The 20,925-nt window shown below is 58.4% G+C and overlaps 1 protein-coding gene across 1 annotated transcript in view; it reads left to right on the top strand.

Annotated features, from left to right (window-relative positions):
* The window catches only part of LOC103196060 (coronin-7-like), a gene marked incomplete at its 5' end in the record, with an annotated part of 95,714 nt that extends 75,170 nt beyond the window's left edge, over positions 1-20,544 (top strand). Inside the window, 22 exon segments of the mRNA XM_007939711.2 lie at positions 45-102; positions 186-331; positions 414-506; positions 643-789; positions 1,568-1,694; positions 2,779-2,954; positions 3,428-3,536; positions 3,645-3,731; positions 3,817-3,959; positions 4,037-4,141; positions 4,209-4,294; positions 5,190-5,331; positions 5,437-5,526; positions 7,178-7,294; positions 7,556-7,691; positions 8,089-8,180; positions 8,851-8,937; positions 18,236-18,320; positions 19,446-19,582; positions 19,905-19,970; positions 20,427-20,482; positions 20,484-20,544. Coding sequence (XP_007937902.2) covers positions 45-102; positions 186-331; positions 414-506; positions 643-789; positions 1,568-1,694; positions 2,779-2,954; positions 3,428-3,536; positions 3,645-3,731; positions 3,817-3,959; positions 4,037-4,141; positions 4,209-4,294; positions 5,190-5,331; positions 5,437-5,526; positions 7,178-7,294; positions 7,556-7,691; positions 8,089-8,180; positions 8,851-8,937; positions 18,236-18,320; positions 19,446-19,582; positions 19,905-19,970; positions 20,427-20,482; positions 20,484-20,544 — 2,346 coding nt within the window.
* Between the last annotated feature and the right edge of the window lie 381 nt (positions 20,545-20,925).

Raw genomic sequence — 20,925 nt, 5'->3', positions numbered from 1 at the left:
CTGGGTGGGGTGAATGGGTGCAGCTCAGGTCCGGCTTGTTCCAGGGCGAGCGTCAGCTGTTGTGTTACGAAGTGGCCACGCTGCAGCCAGCACTAAGCCCAGGTAAGGCCCCACCCTCCTCCTGTCCCTCCTCCTTTCTCTTCCTCATCCCTGACCGGCCTCCCGTGGTACCCCTGCCACCCCAGTGAACCAGTACATCCTGGAGAGCACACTGCGGGGAGCAGCCCTTGTGCCCCGGCGGGCACTGGCCGTCCTCGACTGCGAGGTGCTCCGTGTCCTGCAGCTGAGTGACACAGCCATCCTGCCCATCAGCTACCACGTGCCCCGCAAGGTGACGGGGACCCGGGTGAGGGGCTGGGGGGCCTAGGGGGCCCAGGGCCTCACTGGCCCCCTGCCCATCTCCTGTCCACCAGGCCGTGGAATTCCATGAAGACCTGTTCCCAGACACCGTGGGCTGTGTGCCTGCCTCTGAGCCCCAGGCCTGGTGGGCTGGGAGCAACCAGCAGGTAGGACCCAGGCCTGCTCACGGCTCCCCCTGGCAGCAGCCCCCAGAGGCTTCTGAATAGACAGGGTGCCCCGTGTCCCCCACTGCCTGGCCCCCCTGAGCTGCCCACAACACTGATGGCCGTTCCTACCTTGCAGGTACAGAGGGTCAGTCTCAACCCAGCCCACCGGCCCTACACCAGCTTCACATCTCCCCTGCTGCCCCCCACGGAACCGCCCGCCACGGAACCGCCCCCTGACCCCACCCAGCCTGCAGAGGTATTGGTGGAAGACACAGAACCCAGCGTAAGTGCCGCCTCACCGCCTAGGAGCATGGCGTCCTCAGTCTGGAGGCTAGAGGGTCCTCCCCACCGCTGGCACCCTGAGCGCCCTGAGCCAAGGCCTGCCCAGTCATCTTTACCCTTTTGTGGTTTCCGTCCACAACACATAGATAAATACAAGTAGCACAAGGAAAGAACTTACTGATATTTTTTAATTGAGTAAACGTTTACAAAGCAGGGGTTTTCATGCAAAAGTTCGAGTTTCTGGCTTCTCTTGAAATACTGGAAGATCTTGACTGGCCTCCCTCAGAGCTGAGGCCAGAAGCTGCCCCCACAGCCCCTAGGCCTGACTGGCCTGGTGCCCTCCTCATTTCGGCACCCCTGGCCCCGCCAGCATCTGTGTTGTCCCACTCTCATCCCGTGCCCCACAGCGGGTCGTGCCCAGCTGAGGGGCCCACAGCTAGGCGGGGCCCGGGGTGGCAACCTGGGCACCTCGCTGACCCTGAGGGGCCCACAGCTAGGCGGGGCCCGGGGTGGCAGCCTGGGCACCTCGCTGACCCTGAGGGGCCCACAGCTAGGCGGGGCCCGGGGTGGCAGCCTGGGCACCTCGCTGACCCTGAGGGGCCCACAGCTAGGCGGGGCCCGGGGTGGCAGCCTGGGCACCTCGCTGACCCTGAGGGGCCCACAGCTAGGCGGGGCCCGGGGTGGCAGCCTGGGCACCTCGCTGACCCTGAGGGGCCCACAGCTAGGCGGGGCCCGGGGTGGCAACCTGGGCACCTCGCTGACCCTGTGCTTCTCCCCAGGAGGGTTTCTCCTCTCCGCCCAGCTCACTGCCCTCGCCGTCCACACCCTCCAGCCTGGGCCCCTCACGCTCCAGCACCAGTGGTATTGGTACGAGCCCCAGCCAGAGGTCACTGCAGAGCCTGCTGGGTAAGTGGCCAGGACAGACCCCTCCACGGGACCCTCCTCTACCCCCCACCCAAACAGCATCCCTGTTCCTCTGCAGCTTCAGCCCCACCTCCCACACTTCCACCTCCCCCACCCCTGCCTCCCATACTCCCAACCCTTCTTCACACTAGTGGAGTCCACTTTATCTTGAGGATAAACTGAAGAAGGTAGGTCTTATCTGCAAAGCTAAACCAAATCAAGGCCACTGCCATGGATAGAGGAGCTCTGGAGGCATAGTGCCTAAGGCATTTGACTGCTACTCAGAAGGCTGGAGGTTCAAACTCACCAGCCACTCCTCGGGAGGAAGATTGGGAATCTACTTCTGTAGAGACACCACCTCAGAAATCCAAGGAGGGGCCGCCATGAGTAGGATCTGACTTGATGGCAGTGAGTTTGGTTTGGTTTTGGCTTTGAATATGATTCCGACCCACAGCGCCCCTAGAGGACAGAGTGGAACTGCCCCACAGGGTCTCCAAGGTTGTCAGTCCTTACAGAAGCAAAGCCCAAACCACACCCACTGCCGTGGGGTCCGTTCTGACCCACAGTGTCCCTAGAGGACAGAGTGGAACTGCCCACAGGGTCTCCAAGGCTGTCAGTCCTTACAGAAGCAAAGCCCAAACCACACCCACTGCCGTGGGGTCCGTTCTGACCCACAGCGCCCCTAGAGGACAGAGTGGAACTGCCCATAGGGTTTCCAAGGTTGTCAGTTCTTACAGAAGCAAGCTGCCTCATCTTTCTCCCTCCCAGCAGCTGGAGGGTTCTAGCTGCCGACCTTTTGGTTAGCAGCTGAGTATTTTAACCACTGTGCCACTGGAGCATCTATCAAAGCAGTGGTTTCCCAGCTGTGTCCCCTGGAACCTCGAGTTCCACCCCAAGATGCTATCAGCCACACAAAAGCAAGGGTCCGCCCCAGTGGGCTCCACTCCTCCAGAGGGCTGGCCTGGGCACACTCCCGGAAGCCTTCACATAGTGAGGGCAGCAGGACTCAGCCTGGGCTCTTCCTGCAGGGGCCAGTGGGCAGGTGAGTGGGCATCCTCACGCATGCCATGTCCTTGCTGCCCGCCAGGCCCCAGCTCCAAGTTCCGCCACGCCCAGGGCACTGTCCTGCACCGAGACAGCCACGTCACCAACCTCAAGGGGCTCAACCTCACCACACCCGGTGAGAGCGACGGCTTCTGTGCCAACCGGCTGCGTGTGGCGGTGCCCCTGCTCAGCAGCGGGGGACAGGTGGCCGTGCTCGAGGTGAGGGCCTGCAGACAAGGCAGCCAGGTCACCACGGGCATCAGGGACCCACCTCAGCTCGTGTTTGCTGAGTGCCCGCTGTGTGCCAGGCATCCACCCAGCCTCCCCATGCGGTAGGTGCCACTCTGATCCCCATTTTACAGATGAGGCGTTGAGAAACAGAGAAGCTTAGTGACCTGCCTGAGGTCACACAGCTGTGTAAGTGGTGGAGCTGGGAGTCGAACCCAAGCCCTTGGTGTCCCAAGCCTGAGCTCTTTCCACAATTCCACGCTGCCCTACCCTGACTTCTGGGCCTCACAGTTGGCACCTGGGGCTTAGAGCATGAGGTGGCTGAGGCAGGGAGCTTGGGCCACTCTACAATGGGGACATCAGCTGCGAGGGTGTCCAGGCACGCTGCTTCCACTGCAGCCCAGGCCAAGGGGACTGGGTGCCCCTGCCTGGTACTCATGGGCCATGGGGGCCACCTCCCACAGCTGCGGAAGCCTGGCCGCCTGCCCGACACGGCGCTCCCCACGCTGCAGAACGGGGTAGCCGTGACCGACCTAGCCTGGGACCCGTTTGACCCGCATCGCCTCGCTGTGGGTAAGGAGGTGGATCATCGGGCGCGTGGGCAGGTCCCAGACCCTGAATGGGGGCGGGGGGCAGCTGCGGGACTGGAGCGCAGCAGTGTTGAGCCACTGTCTCCTGCAGCCGGGGAAGATGCCAGGATCCGACTGTGGCGGGTGCCCCCAGGGGGCCTGGAGGAAGTGCTCACCAGGCCTGCAGCTGTGCTCACAGGTCAGGTGGGGCCGGGGATGGGGGCTGCAGGCAGGAGCTCCTGAGGCGCTGGTTGTCACCCTTCATCCCCTTTGACCCCCCCCAGGCCACACGGAGAAGATCTACTCCCTGCGCTTCCACCCGCTGGCGGCCGACGTACTGGTTTCCTCTTCCTACGACCTCACCATTTGCATCTGGGACCTCCAGGCTGGAGTGGCGCGGCTGAGGCTACGGGGCCACCAGGACCAGGTAAGGCAGCTCTTCCGGGTGGGGGCCCAGGCACAAGGCCAGAGGCCGCCTCTCACGGCCCCATCCCCACCCCCCAGATCTTCAGCTTGGCCTGGAGTCCCGATGGGCAACAGCTGGCCACTGTCTGCAAGGATGGACACGTGCGGGTCTATGCGCCCCGGAGTGATCCTGAACCCCTGCAGGTGAGCAAGCGTGGGCTGGGGGTGGCCCTTAGGCCCATCTTGGGCCTCACGTGCTGTACCCCAACAGGAAGGCCCAGGGCCCGAGGGGGGTCGTGGAGCCCGTGTTGTCTGGGTGTGTGATGGCCATTGTCTCCTGGTGACCGGCTTTGACAGGTGAGGGCTCAGGGTCCACCATCCCCGCCCCCTGGCTCGCTGTCACCTACGTCTCCCTTCTTCAAACACACACAGCCGTCAGGCTGGCAGACACTTGCCCACTCCTCACTTACTGGGATGTACAGAAGAATGGGTGAATAGATGGATGGGTGATGGTGGGTGGAGGGAAGGATGGGGAATAGGTAGGTAGATGGATGGGGGATGGATAGATGGAGGAATGGACGGTGGGTGGGTGGGTGGGTGGAGGGAGGGAGGGATGGGGGATAGGCAGGTAGATGGATGGAGGACAGACAGACAGATGGAGGGTGGGTGGATAGACGGATGGCTGGATGGGAAGGAGATGGGGAAGATGGGAAGGAGTGAGTCACTTGGGGACCCAGAGGGATGGGAGCAAGCCTGGCAGGGAGCCAGGTCAGCTGCAGAAAACACAGAGCCACACCGCCTGGAGAGACCTGAGAGGCATTTGGCTCATCTGAGGAGGAATCAGGGAGGGCCTGCTGAAAGAGGCGCCATGTGGCCTGGGTCATGGAGGGGATGGTCACCAGATATCTGAGAAGAGGACGTTTGGGGGCCAGGAAGCTGAACCAGCCCGTCCAGAGCAGAGGGAGGAAGCAGAAGGTGGGAAAAGAGGTCCCAGAAGGCCAGCCAAGGCCTCAAAGACCAGACTTGGGGTGCCCAGCAGCTGTGAGACTGAGGAGTGTCAGCGGGTGGCAGCAGCCAGGAGGAGGGGCCGGAGGCAGGGCTGCTGAGGGCCGGACAAGGCAGAGGGTGGATCAAGTCCTCTCTCAGTGTCCTCTGGCCCTCCAGCTCCCCTCCAAACAGGATCATGGTCCTTGGAGTCTTTGCCCTGCCTCAGGCCCTTCAAGCTCTAAAGACCTGCCTGCCCCCCTTGCAGCCGCAGTGAGCGCCAGCTGCTGTTGTATGCACCCAAGGCCTTGGCGGGGGGCCCATTGGCTGTGCTGGGCCTGGACGTGGCCCCCTCAACTCTGCTGCCCAGCTACGACCCAGACACGGGCCTGGTGTTCCTTACGGGAAAGGTGGGCTGGAGTCAGCCAGGTGGGGCGGTGGGAAGCTGAGGAGGTGGGAGGAAAGCGGGAACCCATGAGGTTTAACTGGCCGCCTGACCCCCACTTCCCCTCCAGGGTGATACCCGTGTGTTCTTGTACGAGCTGCTCCCGGAGGCCCCTTTCTTCCTGGAATGCAACAGCTTCACGTCGACAGACCCTCACAAGGTGAGCCCCACACAAAGCCCCCAGCTCTGGGGCCTGCTCTGGGCATCCCAGATGGCTCCTTGGATGGGCCTGCAGGGCTCCCTCGCCCTCTTCTGGCCATTTGGGGAAGTGCATGCATCTGTCGAGGTAGACCTACCTGGGACTAGAAGGACCTGCCAAGATTAGCACTGGGGGTGGGCTGGAGGCAGGCCCCAGCCAGAATGTGACATTTCCAGGAACTCTGTGAGCCAGTTGTTAAACTCGATCATTAGTCAAAATTAAATTGCATAAACTTACCAGTTGCCATCAACTGACTCATGGCGACCCTGTGTATGTCAGAGTAGAACAAGGCCCCATAGAGTTTCAATGGCTGCTTTTTTGTGGGTTTGCCAGGTCTTTTTTCTGAGGCACTATTTTGGTTTCTTTGTGCCGTTCTAACAGAAAACAACAAATGGGTGGCTTTAACAAACAGGGAGTTTATTCTCGTATAGTTTTGGCAGCTGGAGGTCCGAGGAGTTCAAAGTGCAGCTCTAGGGGCTGGGTGAAAGCCCGTTGACCTTGGGCTTCAGCTCTGCCTCTTGCTCCTGGCCCACTAAAGCTAGAGGCTTTTCTTAACGCAAGCAGCTACTGGCTGCCGAGGCTAACAAACCCAAGGTCAACAAATAAAATGGCACGGTCCCAAGATTACCACCCAACATGGCAGGCCACTAGTTCAAGTCCAGAGACAGTCCCAAGATCAGCAGGAAACATGGCGGACTGCTGAGTGAAGACTCAGCTACATGCAGGGTCCAAGCTGCCAAAGAGCTGCTGAGAGCTTTCTCAAAACTTCTCCTTATGTACTGGGGGCAGACCACATCCCCAAGGTGGCTATTCAGGTGCTCCAGTAGATTCCACCATGGAGCTGATTACCAATCACATCATGGGGAATAATTACAGGCAGCTAGCCAGCCATTCAAAACCAGGCCTAGCCAAGCTGACACATGATCTTAACTACCATAGTCGTCTCTGGGCAGATTCAAGCTTGCAGCCTTTCAGTTGACAGTTGAGCATGTGGATGTTTGCACCACCTAGGAACTCCCTGTGGGCTTAGCATTAAGTAAGCTGTAGTAAAAGCAAAGGTAATAAACACTCAACATTTATCACGCCTTATTGCTATAAGAAGGAGCTCTGGTGGCACAGTGCTTAAAGCATTCAGCTACTGACCAAAAAGGTTGGCTCCGCGGAAAGATGAGGCTGTCTGCTTCCGTGAAGATTAACAGCCTGGGAGACCCTGTGGTTCCACTCTGTCCTCTAGGGGTGCTGTGAGTCAGAATAGACTCCATGGCAGAGGGTGTGGTTTGGGCTTTGCTTCTGTGGAGATTGACAGCCTGGGAGACCCTGTGGGGCAGTTCCACTCTGTCCTCTAGGGGCGCTGTGGATCGGAATCGACTTGACGTTAGTGAGTTTAGTAGGTTTTCGGTGCTCTTGAGGTTGTCGGTGTCTCGCATCCGTGTGGTGGCTATACCACGCAATAGGATTCTGCTGTGGGTCTCTTTCTATCGCTACATGTCCCTTGAAATTGACCGTGAGGGGAGTATTTACGCCATGGAGATAAGCAAAGGAATCAGGACTGCTTTTCTCCAGAGACGGTGGTTACACACTCACCAGCACACCACTGACTCCCTCCCCTCAGGGCTTCGTCCTCTTGCCCAAGTCCGAGTGTGACGTCCGGGAAGTGGAGTTTGCCCGATGCTTACGGCTCCGCCAAACCTCGCTGGAGCCTGTGGCCTTCCGGCTACCCCGAGTCAGGGTGAGGTTGGGGGCCAAGTCTCCCATGCCCAGCCTCCCTCCCCAGTACCCATCAGGGGCTTTGGGCCCTGCCTGGCCTCGTCCCCAAACTTCCCCACGCATCACTCTTAGGCAACGACTGCCTTCTCACTGGGTAGAGATTCTAGAAAACTCTGACAGTGAGGGGGGTCCCTGGTCTCGCCACACCCCCTCGCAATGGATGCCTGTGCACCCCGGCCCCCTGGGCAGTGCCTCAGAATGGCCCCTGCCTCCCTCCCTGTAGAAAGAGTTCTTCCAGGACGACGTGTTCCCAGACACGGCCGTGAGCTGGGAGCCTGTGCTCAGCGCCAAGGCCTGGTTGGGAGGCGCTAACGGGCAGCCCCAGCTCCTCTGCCTGCAGCCCCCTGGCATGACCCCAGGTGGGATGAGGGACTGGGGGAGGGGGAAGGAGGTAGGGGAGCTGGTGGGGTGGAGGCAGGGGCAGAAGGCCCAGGTCTAATCTCTCTCTCTGCTGCCACCCAGAAACTTCTGGAACTCCCAAGGATGGTTGGGGGGTGGGGGGTGCCAGACTCAACATCTGAGCCCCTGGGAGGCAGGGCCCATGGTCTGTGTTGCCCTCACAAGTCCCCACCCCTAACTCATGGGCACATACCCCGGTGCCCAGGGCAGACCTTGTGAACACCAGGCACCAGCGCGGAAGCCAGGGAAAGGCCTCTTGGATCTCTGCCATGGAATCCCCAAGGGCTGGCTCCTAAGGTCTGGGCAACAAGCCCTGACCTGGGGTGCTCCCTGACGCCTGTCCTTGCCCCACACCAGTGAGCCAGGCCCCCCGCGAGGCCCCTGCCCGGCGGGCCCCCTCCTCAGCACTCTACCTGGAAGAGAAGTCAGACCAGCAAAAAAATGAAGAGGTAGGTGTGGGAGGGAACACAGGCAGCCCCCCCGAATGACCCCAGGTGGGATGAGGCACTGGGGAGAGGGGAAGGAAGCAGGGGAGTCGGTGGGGTGGAGAAAGGGGCAGAAGGTCACCTTCCAGAGCCCTGAGTGCTGGCCCACTGCCGCCCACCCAGCACTGAGGCCAGGTGAGGGCCGTGAGGGATGCACCATCCAGCCTTAACCCAGTGAACCGGGGGTTTGAACCCAAGTGCATTGGGGCCCCTGGTGCACGGGCAGAGACAGCCTCCCCACCAGGGTTTCTGGTATCTTCGTGTCTGTCCCACCCTCTCCCTCCCAGCCTACCCTGGTCTATGCATCCTTTTCTGTGAACACCCTCCAACTTTGTTAGGGTTTTAACTTCTTGTTACGTGTTGTTGTTGTTGTTGTTATTTGCCGTCAAGTCGGCCCCGACTCATAGCGACCCCTCCCTGGGTTTCCGAGGCAGTATCACTACGGAAGTAGGGTTGCCCAACCTTCCTTCCGAGGAGTGGCTGGTGGGTTTGAACCGCCAGCCTTTTGGTTAGCAGTCAAGTGCCTTAGGCACTATGCTACCAGAGTGTAAACTGGTGTAAATGTTGGGGTCTGACATTCTTGGGGCACAGAGACCTAGTCCCTTCCTGACTTTTCTCTTGCCCACTCTCCCAGCTCCTGAACGCCATGGTGGCAAAGCTCGGGAACCGTGAGGACCCGCTCCCCCAGGACTCTTTTGAGGGTGTGGACGAGGATGAGTGGGTGAGTAGACGGATGACCCCAGCACCACCGTGCCTCACCACCCTCCTTCCCCTCCCCCCTCCAGCTTGGCCACTCTCCTCCCCACCCCTACAGGGTGCCCACCTCCCTCTCACATCTGTGTTTATGCCCCCAGGACTAACCTGCTCACCCTTCACCTCTGGCCTCACCTGCCCCTCTCGTCCCAGACCACCTGGGGCTTCTGCACCCCTCATGTCTAATCCTCAGACTGCAAGATGCCTCTCTGGCCCCAGCGCACCTCATCGCCAGAAGCCGGGCTTCCTCTGGGCCTCGGGCCTTCCTATGGGCCCCCAGCCCCCCAGCCACTCCTGGGGGTTGTCCGCACTCTGCTTGCTCTGAGCCCGGCTGCCTCTCCTCGGCTGCCGGGCAGCATACAGAGCCAGGGGGCTCACTGAGCATGTCCCTGGAGGGCCCTGGGCTCCACCCCACCCCACTGACCTGGGCCGGTCCCACCTGGGCTGCTTCGCCCAGTGCCTTCAGCTCCTACACGCCGACCCCGTCTTGCCTGCTGCCCCAGTTCTGGTCCAGGGCCTCAGGGGCTGGACCCCCACCAGGCCGTTTGGAGCAGCACCGCCTCAGGGGTCCGGGACCAGCTGCCCTTGCTCCCCAGGAGAAGGGGTCCCCCAGAGCTGATGGCTCAGTTAAAGGGGTGTCAGCCCCACAGGCGCATGCCTGCACACACCAGGATGTCCTTAGCCATTAAAGTTTCCCGAGTTGGTCGTTTCATGTGCTGCTGTTCTCGGTGCTGGCTGGGAGGTGGACTGGAACAGGAGCAGGGGTGAGGGCAGTCTGGCCCTGGGCTCCCTTCGACCCGAGCCTCCCTTTGCTCATAAGGCCTTGTCAGCTGCATGCTCCTAGGGAGTTCATTCATTCATTCATTCCACACAGGGATTATCTCAGAGTTCTCCAGAGAAACAATGAGTAGGAGATAGACATAAAGATATAAAAAGAGATTTAAAGGAGCCTGTGGTACATTGGTTAAGCACTTGGCTACTAACCAAAAGGGCGCCGGTTTGAACCCACCAAGGCTCCACACAAGAAAGATGGGGCAGTAAGCTTCCATAAAGATTGACAGCCTTGGAAACCCTGTGGGGCAGTTCCACTCTGTCCTCTAGGGGCGCTGTGGGTCAGAATGGACTCCACGGCCGTGGGTGTGGTTTGGGTTTTGCTTCTGTGAAGATTGACAGCCTTGGAGACCCTGTGGTGCAGTTCACTCTGTCCTAGAGGATGGACTGGGCAACGGTTATGGGCTTTTGTGTCCCAAATCTTTGCTGGAAACTCGGCAGGAGTCAGGGATGCAGTTTTAAAGTAGAATTTCTTCTTCTTCTGGGAAATCTCAGGTTTGCTTTTCAGGCCTTTCGTCTGATTGTAGGTGTTCACCACAGCCGTAGGATCCCTCCACAGCTAGCTCCCCCTCAACCAGTGTTTGATCAAATAACGGAGTTCTGTAGCCTGGCCAAGCTGTCACATGTACCATGCAGCACCCTCCATGGTAACCAGTCAGCAGTTGATACCCAGAGGTGCCCCAGAAGAGAGGCCTGGTGATTTTCTCCCCAGAAATCAGCTTTTAAAAACCCTATGGAGGACGGTTCTTGTGTGACACACTTGGGGTCGCCCCGAGTCAGGATCAACTCCACACCTGTTCTTTTTTTGAGGCTGAGAGAAAGGCGAGATTGGGGACTCACTGCGAATGGTGTGTGTGGGGGATTCTTTTGTTGTGATGAAAATGCCCTGGAAGCTGATCTTGGTGCTGGCTGCACAGCTCAAACATAGTAAAACCACTGCTCTGTACATTTTAAAAGGGTGGATTTTGTTAGGTGAAGTATGTCTTAACACCAGAAAACAAAAACCTGATGCTGCCCAGTCGATTCAACTCATGGCGCCCCTAGAGGCCAGAGGAGAACTGCACCATAGCATTTCGAAGTCTGTCATTTTTACCGAACTCACTGCCATCCAGCCGGTTTTGACTCAGCGACCCCTTCTTGGGTTTCCAAGGTGGTATCTTTACTGCAGTAGATTGCCCAATCTTACTTCCGAGGAGTGGCTGGTGGGTTTGAACTGCCAGCCTTCTGGTTAGCAGTCAGATGCCTTAGCCCAAACCAAACCCACTGCCATAGTCAATTCTGACTCACAGCAGCCCTAGAGGGCAGAGTAGAACTGCCCCATTCCAAGGCTGTAAATCTTTATGGAAACTGACTGCCTCATCTTTCCACCACCCAACATTTGGTGGGTTCGCACTGCCCAGCGCTTTAACCACTGTGCCACCAGAACTCATTCATACCTCAGAACAGCTGTTATTAAATAAAAAGCAATGGAGGGCCAGGTTGCAGGCTAGTAGGGAGCTAGGAAGGAGCCCTGGTGCTGCTGTGGTTAAGCAGGTCGGCTGCTAACAGAAAGGTGGCAGTTCGAATCCACCAGCCGCTCTGCGGGAGAAAGATGTGGCAGTCTGCGTCCATAAAGATTTACAGCCTTGGAAATCCTATGGGGGCAGTTCTGCTCGATCCAACAGGATCACTATGAATCTGAATCCACTTTTCAGCAACAGGTTATGGGGCCAGGAGGACCTCATTGAAAAGGTGAAAAGGTAACGTTTGAGCAAAGACTTGAAGGATGTGAGGGAGTGAACCTCACAAGAGTCTGGGAAAGAACTTTCCAGGCACAAGGATTCTAGAATGAAACATTTTAAGGTTTCCCCTTTTGCTTAAATACTGTAAGAAGTTGATATCCTACTCTATATTATGTTGAGGTGGACTGTATGTTTATTTTATATAATGTTTTAGTCTCAAATATTTTGGCAAAATCAAGGGAAGAGATTGCCCCACATTCCACCCTTACATTCCGCTGCTCCTAGAGCAGGGGCTCCTGGTGAACGCCCCCCACCGCCCGCTCCCGTTGGTCCTCCGCGCCTGGGCTGAGGCAGACTCCGCCCCCATCCCGTTACGTGACTGCCGGAGCACCGCCCCTCAGAGCACTGACGCTGCACACGTGCCCGGTGCCGCCTCGCGCACGCACTCTCGCAGCGTCCTTTGACCTCTGACCCGCCGGTCGCCCTTCCGCCGGGGCCAAGGGGCCACGGGAGCCCGAGCTCGTCCTCCGAGACAGAGCGGCCGACATGGTGAGGCCCCAGCCGGCGCTGCCCGTGGGAAGGAGACCGTTTCGGGGCCGGGGCGGGGGACGGCGAGCCCCGGGCCCGCCCTGCGCCGCACGAGGAAGCAGGGCTTAGGGTGCCTTTAGCGACCCATTACGAGCCAGCCGCGCGCGTCGCACCCCAATGGCCAGGCGGGGGAAGGTGCCTGGCGTGGAGGCAGGGCGGGCTTGGGTGGCAGGAAAACACCCAGCAAAGGTGGTCGCCGAAGCGGGGTATCGAAGTGGTCGTGGGTACCTGCTTGCTCCTCCTCTCTGCAGCGTGGACGCGCTCTGTTAGGACCCCCGTTCGAAAACTGGCGAAAAAGCCGCCCCAGTTTCCCCAGAACTGACAGAAGTGAGACTCGAACCAGGCCCAGCGACACCGACAGCTGAGCGTTTCTAGCGCACTGTTGACACCTGGAGCCGTCCCCAGAGCTGAGCCACACCGGCTGGGCCAGGGTTCCCAGCATAAGCTTTAAAGTACAAGTTCCTGAGCCCTGTCGTCCCGAGAAGTTCGATAAAAGGCAGATATTTGTGTATATAATTGTATATGTTCCTCAAACCAAACCCACTGCCATCCAGTGGATTCCAACTCATAGCAACCCCCATTGGGTTTCCCAAGCGGTAAATCTTTGCAGAAGTATATTGGCCAGTCTTCCTTTCACAGAGTGGCTGGTGGGTTTGAACCGCCAGCCTTCTGGTTAGCAGGCAAGTGCCTTAGGCACTACGCCACCAGAGCTCCTTAAACGTGTTTCCGCCCTGTTTCAAACTGGGGACCTTTCGTGTGTCAGGCGAACGTGATAATCACTTGTTGTTGTTGTTGTTACGTGCCGTCGAGTCGGACCCGACTCATAGCGACCCCTTCTTGGGTTTCCAAGGCAGTATCACTACGGAGGTAGATTGCCCCATATAGGATGATGCAAACAACCAAACCGACAGCTTCCAGATGCCGGGGTCAGGGCAGAGGGATTCACCTAGATCCTCTCGCTTAATTCTTAGGGAGTAGACCAGTTGCTGTTGAGTCGACCCCAACTCACAGCCACCCACGTGTGTCAGTGTGTTGTCAGTAGCTGGTGTTTCGAAGTTGATTGCCAGGCCTTCCTTCTGAGGCGAGCAGCCAGAGCCTTGCCTTTCCTGGACGTATTGTATGTATGAATAGAAGCATACAGGCGGATGTGTTAACGTTGGTATTCCCAGGGACTCCTCTTAGGGAGAAGACACTGTCTGTGTCCTCATTTTACACAGAAGGACCTGAAGCCCAGAGTGTCTAAATAACTCCCGGTTACACAGCCCACGGGGATGAGAGTCACTTTTCAGCCCAGACTTTTCTATGTCCTGAGATGACATTTTTACCACCACATTGTCACTACCTTGTACTGGCCACTGCTGTTTACTACGAAAGTAAGAGGAACCCAAGGAACTCTGGTGGCACAGCAGCTAAAGCATTCGGCTGCTGACCAGAAGGTTGGCATTTCAAACCCACCAGCCGCTCCCCAGGAGAAAGATGAGGCAGTCTGCTTCCGTAAAGTGACAGCCTTGGAGACCCTGTGGTGCAGTTCCACTCTGTCCTCTAGGGGCGCTGTGGGTCAGAATGGACTCCAGGCAGTGGGTGTGGTTTGGGCTCTGCTTCTGTGAAGACTGACAGCCTTGGAAACCCTGTGGGGCAGTTCCACTCTGTCCTCTAGGGGCGCTGTGAGTGGGAGTCGACTCCAGGCAGTGGGTAAAGTGAAGACTTCACTAACCTAGGTCCTTCCTTTACCTTTCCTGATTTAACTCTGAGCAGCCCTCAAGGGTTTATGTAAAATGTGGCTTGGAGGAGAGTCGGTCCATAGAACAGGAACAGAGAGACAGTGCTGTGCAGGGGGATAAACGGGCAGAGTCTGGAAAGGTTGCACAAGGAGCTGACTGCTTGCGTAAGTCCTGCAGGGTGCTGGGTCGGCCAGCAGAGGAGCAGGGCGGGGACACTGACGGTGGAGGAACGCAGAGTGGCAGACACTGAAGGAAGTGTGAGTGGATCTCAGAGTGGATGGTGTGACTGTCCTGTGGGGAGAGGTGACAGGAGAAAAAACAGAAGTATGTCGGGGGCACATTGAAAGCTTTTGAATGGAATGCAGGTAGTGGTGGAGGGTGTGTGTGTGTGTGTGTGTGTGTGTGTGTGTGTGACGGGGAGAGGAGGGGACGGCCTGGGCCTCGCTTTGTTTCGGCAGAGGAGGTGGCGGCATTTCGAAGCCCTGCCCAGGGCCGTGGAGCCTATGGCACTTGAGCTCGGGGTGCGGCAGAGCTGGCGGGCAGGGTTCGGTGTTGATCCTAATGTGCGCAGCCCCTGACCAGGCCCGGGAATCCCGTGCCAGCGTGTGGTGCTGTCCTCCCTCCAGTCTAGTGAGGTGCCAGCAGCTGTTTTCAGAGCGCCCCCATCTCAGAGTCCTTGAGACTGGGGTGGGAAATGGGCCTGGAAGGGCACGCTGCACACCATCCCGTCTGAGAGCTGGGCTCCTTTCTTGACGCACAGGGCCCGGGATCAGCCCCGTCCCTCAGCTCCCACCCTCACCCCCGTGGTCTGGGCTGCGTTGCTGCCGTGGCAGAGCCTTGGCCTTGCGCTGGACCCGGTGGAGGTCTGTGGACACAAGGCCAAGGCCACGTTGCTCCACAGACGGGAAAGCCCATGGGCTGACCGCCGTGGGTCCCAGGGTGCGGGTCCCGTGGCCCTGACCTCTGCTTCCTGGCCGCAGCTTGGCCTGAGGTCTGATGACGCTTGCTCTTGCCTATGACCTTCAGCCTGAGTGTCAGGCTCTCAGTGGACTATAGGTTGGTTGGGGCTTTCTGGGAGTGGCTTCGGCCAGTGTCGGCCTTGACCACCTGTGGTCTCTCATCCAGCTTAGCCATGCCTGGCCCATAGTTGGTGCCTGGGGTGCCTCTGGGTGCTGAGCAAGGATGAGGGGCTGGCTGCACTGCCTGGTGTCCAGAGCATTAGACGCCAAGCCGGACCTTGTCTGGAAGCAAAGACACGGTTGGGCTCCTGCCCTGGGCCTGGCATTGCCTGTCTGTCCACTTCGTTTTAGGGGCACTGTCTCGTGAGAGCATCCTAGCCCACCAGCAGGCGGGGTGTTAATTCCCTCATTCTGCTGCTGAGAGATTGAGGTTCAGAGAGGTGGAGTGATTTGCCTAAGGCCACGTAGCTGGCACAGCACAGCTGGGACTGCACTCCACAGCAGAACTGTAGCCCTGACTGCCGAGGGGGCGGGTCTCCGCCACAGAGCGGGTGTGTGGGGAGACGCCCAGGCACGCCTCAGCACCGGGCCGTTGTCAGGTTCAGTGAAGGAGGAGATGACAGGACCAGCAGTCTTTATCAAGCGCTCCTGACACTGCTGGGCTCTGGGCTGGGTACCTTATAAGCATTTTCTCAGCCCACACAACAGGCCAACAGTTGGCTGTATTGTACAGGGGAGGAAACTGAGGTTCTAGGGGCTTGAGAACTTGTCCAGAGTTAACTTAGCTGGGATTTGCACCCCAGAATCGTCCCAGAGACTGCCCATGCACCGCACTGCCTCCTGCTGGGACCCGGCCGTGGTGGTGACGGTAGGCTGTCCAGGCATCACTTCTGGCCAGCTAGCGCAGCTGCCGAAACAGGCCAGCCCAACCTTCGCCGTGCCCGTGTCAGCTCTGAGCAGCCAGAACAGCAGGGCCACCCGTGCCACACTGGTTTGAAGCCTGGGGATGGGGGAGAACTCTGGGAGCAGTCAGGTTCATTACCTAGGCATGTCACTGCCTTGGGCAGAAGGTGAACAGATGATTGCCAGGCATGTGATGTGGTTGGGGAGGACAGGAAGCTGTCGAAGGAGGTATGGTCTGAGACCTCAGGGAGCGTGAATCAGCCATGGAAGGTGCTCAAGGCTGGGGGGACCCCTTGGAATCACCTGCTGGCCCTTGAGCCTCCCTGCCACCCAACCAGCAAAGCAGTCTGGCGTAAGGCCGCTCGCCCCACTGGGAGTCTTGTTGGGCAAGGAGATGCCAAGCCAGGTACGACTACCTGTCAGCAAGTGTGTCCATCATTTGTGTGTCTCTGCAGACCAGCTGGGTACAGCCTTGCCCTTGGCTTTGATCTCAGTAGCGGGGAGTTGCTTGTCTATGCAGGCTCACCTACTTGTGAAATGCATACCACTTCCATGACGGCCCACCTGTTAGGAAAGGGCCAGTCCTTTAGAGGCTAAGCTAGGTCAGCTCCGCAGTCTAAGGCAGCCCCCTCTGGTCCCTGGGCTGGCTGGGCTCTCAGTACTTGTTAGGTTGCTCTGTCACCCTCCTTCCAGCCCCCGGGATTCTGGGCAAGCTGGGCAGCTTGGGGACGGCATGGCTAACAGTGTCCCAGCTTTGGATTCCAGCCCTACTGCCCTGTGTTCTGGGCGAATGTCCTTGGCTGGTCACTCAACCTCTCTGGGCCTCGGTGTCCTGCACAGTCAGGGTGAATGGTGTGGTAAGAAGGACGTGTTTGGCACACAGGTACCCAGTCACTGTCTGTTGACCAGTAGGCAGAAAAGTACAGAGAAGGTGGGAAAAGCCACTCCCACGTGAGCACAGGTCACCAGGGTAGGAGTGGGCTTCCCAGCATCCTTTGTGCGTAGTTACCTGTTTCACATATAAATGATCGTTTACAGAGGCCGTGTGCATCTCTGTATTCCTCAAGGCAGCCAGCCATCTCAGCCTCCTTCCTAGGTCCCTAGGCTCAGCCCACCTGGCTCTGGCTGCTCCCAGGACAGCCCTCACTCCTCTCTCCCAGGGTGGCTCACCTCAGTCCCCTGCCCTGCCCAGGGGAAGCACCTTCTCCCGCCATCTCATCTCATCCGGATATTTGCCTCTTCACTTTCTAAGCCTCTGGTCACTTTCTGAGACTCCCCTCCCTGCGTCCAGTTAGAGGTGTAAAACCACCCTGCTGTGCTATGGTTGGGGATCTCACCCCCTGGTAGGTCCACAGGCTTTGGCATCAGAGGGCAGGGCCGTGATCGGTGTCTCTTCGTCCTCCCAGGTGCTGGGCAGAGTGATGGGAGGTACTCAACAAGTGTTTGAATGAATGAACCAAAAGATGAACGCATGAACTAGTCATACTCTGCCCACCCAGAGGCCCTCAGAAGAAAGGCCTGGTGATGTACTTCTGGAAAGGCACGACCACTGAAAACCCTGTGGCTCACGGTTCTGTCCGGACACGTGGAGTTGCCACAAGGTGGAATTCATGGCAGCTGGTTTGCTTTGGTCCCTAATCATTCAGTCCTTTATACCCCGTCATCGATCAATTCTGACTCACAGTGACCCTGAAGAACAGGGTAGAACTGCCCCATAGGGTTTCCAAAGCTGTCACTCCTTTATGGGGGCAGATGCCCCGTCTTTCTCTGTGGAAAGGCTGGTGGGTTCGAACCACCAACATCTTGGTTAGCACCTGCATGGCTTAGCCACTGCACCACTGGAGCTCCTTCTGGTCCTTTATGTGTTCGTGTAAATACCCTTGTAGGGGCTTGTAGCTCCTTGAAGGCAGACCCTTGGTAACGGTTATATTGAATGGGATGGACTCAAACCCTAGGACCTGAAAGTCCCTGGGTAGTGCAAACGGTGTGTGCTCAGCTGATAACCCAGAGGTTGGTGGTTTGAACCCACCCAGTAGGTTCTGTGGGAGAAACAGGCCTGGCGATCAGAGATTACAGCCAAGAAAACACTCTGGGGCAGTTCCAGTCTGTGTGTGGGGGGTGGTCTCCGTAGTCCCAGAACCAACAACAGCGCCATCAGCAAAACTAGGACCTGGAGTCTTGGAGGAATGCGAATCCAGCTTAGTTTCCCCTCTGTAAAATGAAGGCGGGCACAGGCTATCTAAGGGGCTGGTGGTGGATCCGGACGGGCCACTGGCCTCTTGCCTTCAGGACACTTTACTTTGGCTCGTCTCTGCCTCTCTCCTGAAGACCGCGGGAGGGACTTGGCTGCCTCTGGGGGTTCCGGCAGATGTCATCCTGAAGCCCCCAGAATGGAATTACCAGGGTGCTGTGGAGGGAGGCGGCTGTGTCTGCTGCCCAACAGAAGTCCCTCTTCACTTCTCGATCAAAATGAAGCCACCTCCAGGGTTCCTCCCTGGAGTGTGAGAATGGAGCCTGCTAACTGGAGGTCGCTTTGCCTGCAGGCCAAGTACCTGGCCCAGATCATCGTGATGGGCGTGCAGGTGGTGGGCAGGGCCTTTGCCCGGGCCCTGCGGCAGGAGTTTGCAGGTGAGCGCAGGCCCTGACTTCCCCGGGCTTAGGTGGCAGTGGGCTCCTGAGGCTGGGCAGGTGGGGATTCCAAAGCTGCCCATCTTTTACGGACGCTGACTGCGCCATCTTTCTCTGCAGCTGGGGTTCTGACACTTCCCCACCGCGGGGGGGGGGGGGCACGGGCTTTCTTCCCCTCGTCCTGCCCAGTCAGAATGAGCTCCCAGGGCAGGGTAGGGGGTCCCTGGGCAGCATGAACCATTACGCACTCAACCACTAGTCGGAAGGTGTGGTGGGTCATCCCCACCCAGAGGTGCCTCGGAAGACAGGCCTGGTGACCTGCTTCCCAAAGGTCACAGCCTTGAAAGCCCTGTGGGGCAGTGCCCCTCAGCACACAAGGGGTCGCCGTGAGTCACAATCGACTCAGCAGTGTTGTTATGTGCCGTGGAGACGAACCCAACTCATAGCGACCCCTCCTTAGGTTTCCGAGGCAGTATCACTACGGAAGTAAACTGCCCCATCTTCCTTCCAAGGAGTGGCTGGTGGGTTTGAACCGCCAGCCTTCTGGTTAGCAGTCAAGTGCCTTAGGCACTAACAGTAAGGGCAGGTGTTGGCAACTCTGGCGGTCTGAATGGCTATTTTGTAAATAAAGTTTTATTGGAACACAGCTACACCCACCCATTTATGTATTGTCTGCCTGCTTTTGTGTCAGAGTTGAGTAACTGTGACCAAGGCACTTTGGCCCTCAGAGTCTAAAATACGTGCTCTCTGGCCCTTTAAGACAAAATCTACCAGTTTCTGATTCTTGAGTCGTTGAGGGGAAGCATCGACGGCCGGGCGGGCGGGGTGTGTGTTGGGAGGGCTGTCCTGGCCGAGCTCCTGCTGCCACCTCTGCCCACATCTCCCCTCTGGTCCCCAGAGCAGCCTAAAGCTGTGCCCTCAGCCAAGGAGAGGGAGAGCCGAGACGCAGGATCCCCACCCCTGCTCTGGTTTGGGCACCAGATGCAAGTCTGCTGGCCAGACCCTGCCCTTCCCCTCCAGTGGGCTTGTCTGACCTCCCCTGACCCCCATGCCACAGGGCAGGCCCCGGGGAGCTCTGGGCCTCAGGGCCGTCTAGGGCTGAATGTTCGCCGTGTGTCTACACAGCCAGCCGGGCAGCAGCTGACGCCCGGGGACGTGCCGGCCACCAGTCTGCTGCTGCCTCCAACCTCTCTGGCCTCAGCCTGCAGGAGGCCCAGCAGATTCTCAACGTCTGCAAGCTAAGCCCTGAGGAGGTCCAGAAGGTGAGGCAGGATGGGCGGGGCGGGGGCCCTGAAGGGAGGCTCTGGGGGCAGCCTGTCACTTGTTAATTTTCAGGCCTGAGGCAGTTGCAGAGACAGCAGCAGCTGGTGACAGCAGCTGACCCCCTCCCCCGTGGGCACCTCCCATTCTCTGCCTCTGGAGGTGGTAGCAGCAGCCCCGCGGGGAAGCATGACAGGCAGGTGCAGGGCTCAGGCCTTTCAGCTTTTCTTCTCTGTCTTCTAGTAATAGGCCCTAGGGTCCCAGGCCTGGCAGCAGGGACGCCAATCAGGGTGACCACTCTAATCTGTCTCCCCTTCTCTGTAGAACTATGAACATTTGTTCAAGGTGAACGACAAGTCTGTAGGTGGTTCCTTCTACCTGCAGTCCAAGGTGAGTGGCCTTTGATTGGGGCGGGTGGGCTTGAACCACAGCACCTCTCCTCACCGGGGCCCCCGTGGGCAGCGGGGGGATCTGGTGGCCCAAGAGCTTGGAGGGTGGGAAGGTGCCAGGCCCTTCCATCCCTGATTTCCCAGCCCCAGGGGGGTATGCCCACATGACCACTCCCTTGGCGGCCATGATCCACGTGGTCCCAGCTCACAGCCAGGACTCTTGAGGGCATGGATAGTCAGCTGGTGGCGTGCTGGAGCCCCGTTTTGCTCAGCTGCCATGCTGGCCTTAAGGGACACCAAGAGATGACTTTGTACTCCACACAAGTCGTGGCTCAGCCAGACCTGCCCAGGGATCATAGGGGACTCGCTGCCAGGAAGAGGAGAGACCATCCTTTGCTGGCAGTAGGGGAGGCCTCGCAGGCACGTGGCCCTGCCTCACTGTGTGACCGCACCCCAGGTGGTCCGCGCAAAGGAACGGCTGGACGAAGAACTCAAGATCCAGGCCCAGGAGAACAGAGAAGGAACAGGCGCCTAGGACGCGACCACCATTCTCCCCACCTTGCCCTCCCCTCTAATTTATCGCTTGTAATAAATGCCCCTCCTGCCAGCTGCATACCCGGAGCTGGGTTTGAATCTGGGGTCTTGGGAACCTGTGACAGAAGGGGACCCCCAGCCTACAAGGCTCAGGGAACTGAGCTCTCCCCAAAGTCAAGGGCTGGGGTGGTCAGAGACCCCCAACAGGCCTACTGGTGGCGCATCCAAGGCACAGACCCGCCTCTCCAGCTCACTTTTATTGTTTCTTTATAAACTTCCTCTCACATGGAGGAATATATTGTTATAGTCATTAGCTTATCCTTTTTTTAAAAAAAACTCTATGCTAACAGCAACTGAGCTGAGAGGAAGAGAAACAAGCTACAATAGAAAGGCACTTAGAACCTGTTAAATACTGGTATCCT

Source organism: Orycteropus afer, unplaced genomic scaffold (assembly GCF_000298275.1).
Source record: "Orycteropus afer afer isolate SDZICR_OR568_19922 unplaced genomic scaffold, OryAfe1.0 scaffold00061, whole genome shotgun sequence".
Lineage (NCBI taxonomy): Eukaryota > Metazoa > Chordata > Mammalia > Tubulidentata > Orycteropodidae > Orycteropus > Orycteropus afer.
This window is presented reverse-complemented; position numbering and strand designations above follow the sequence as displayed.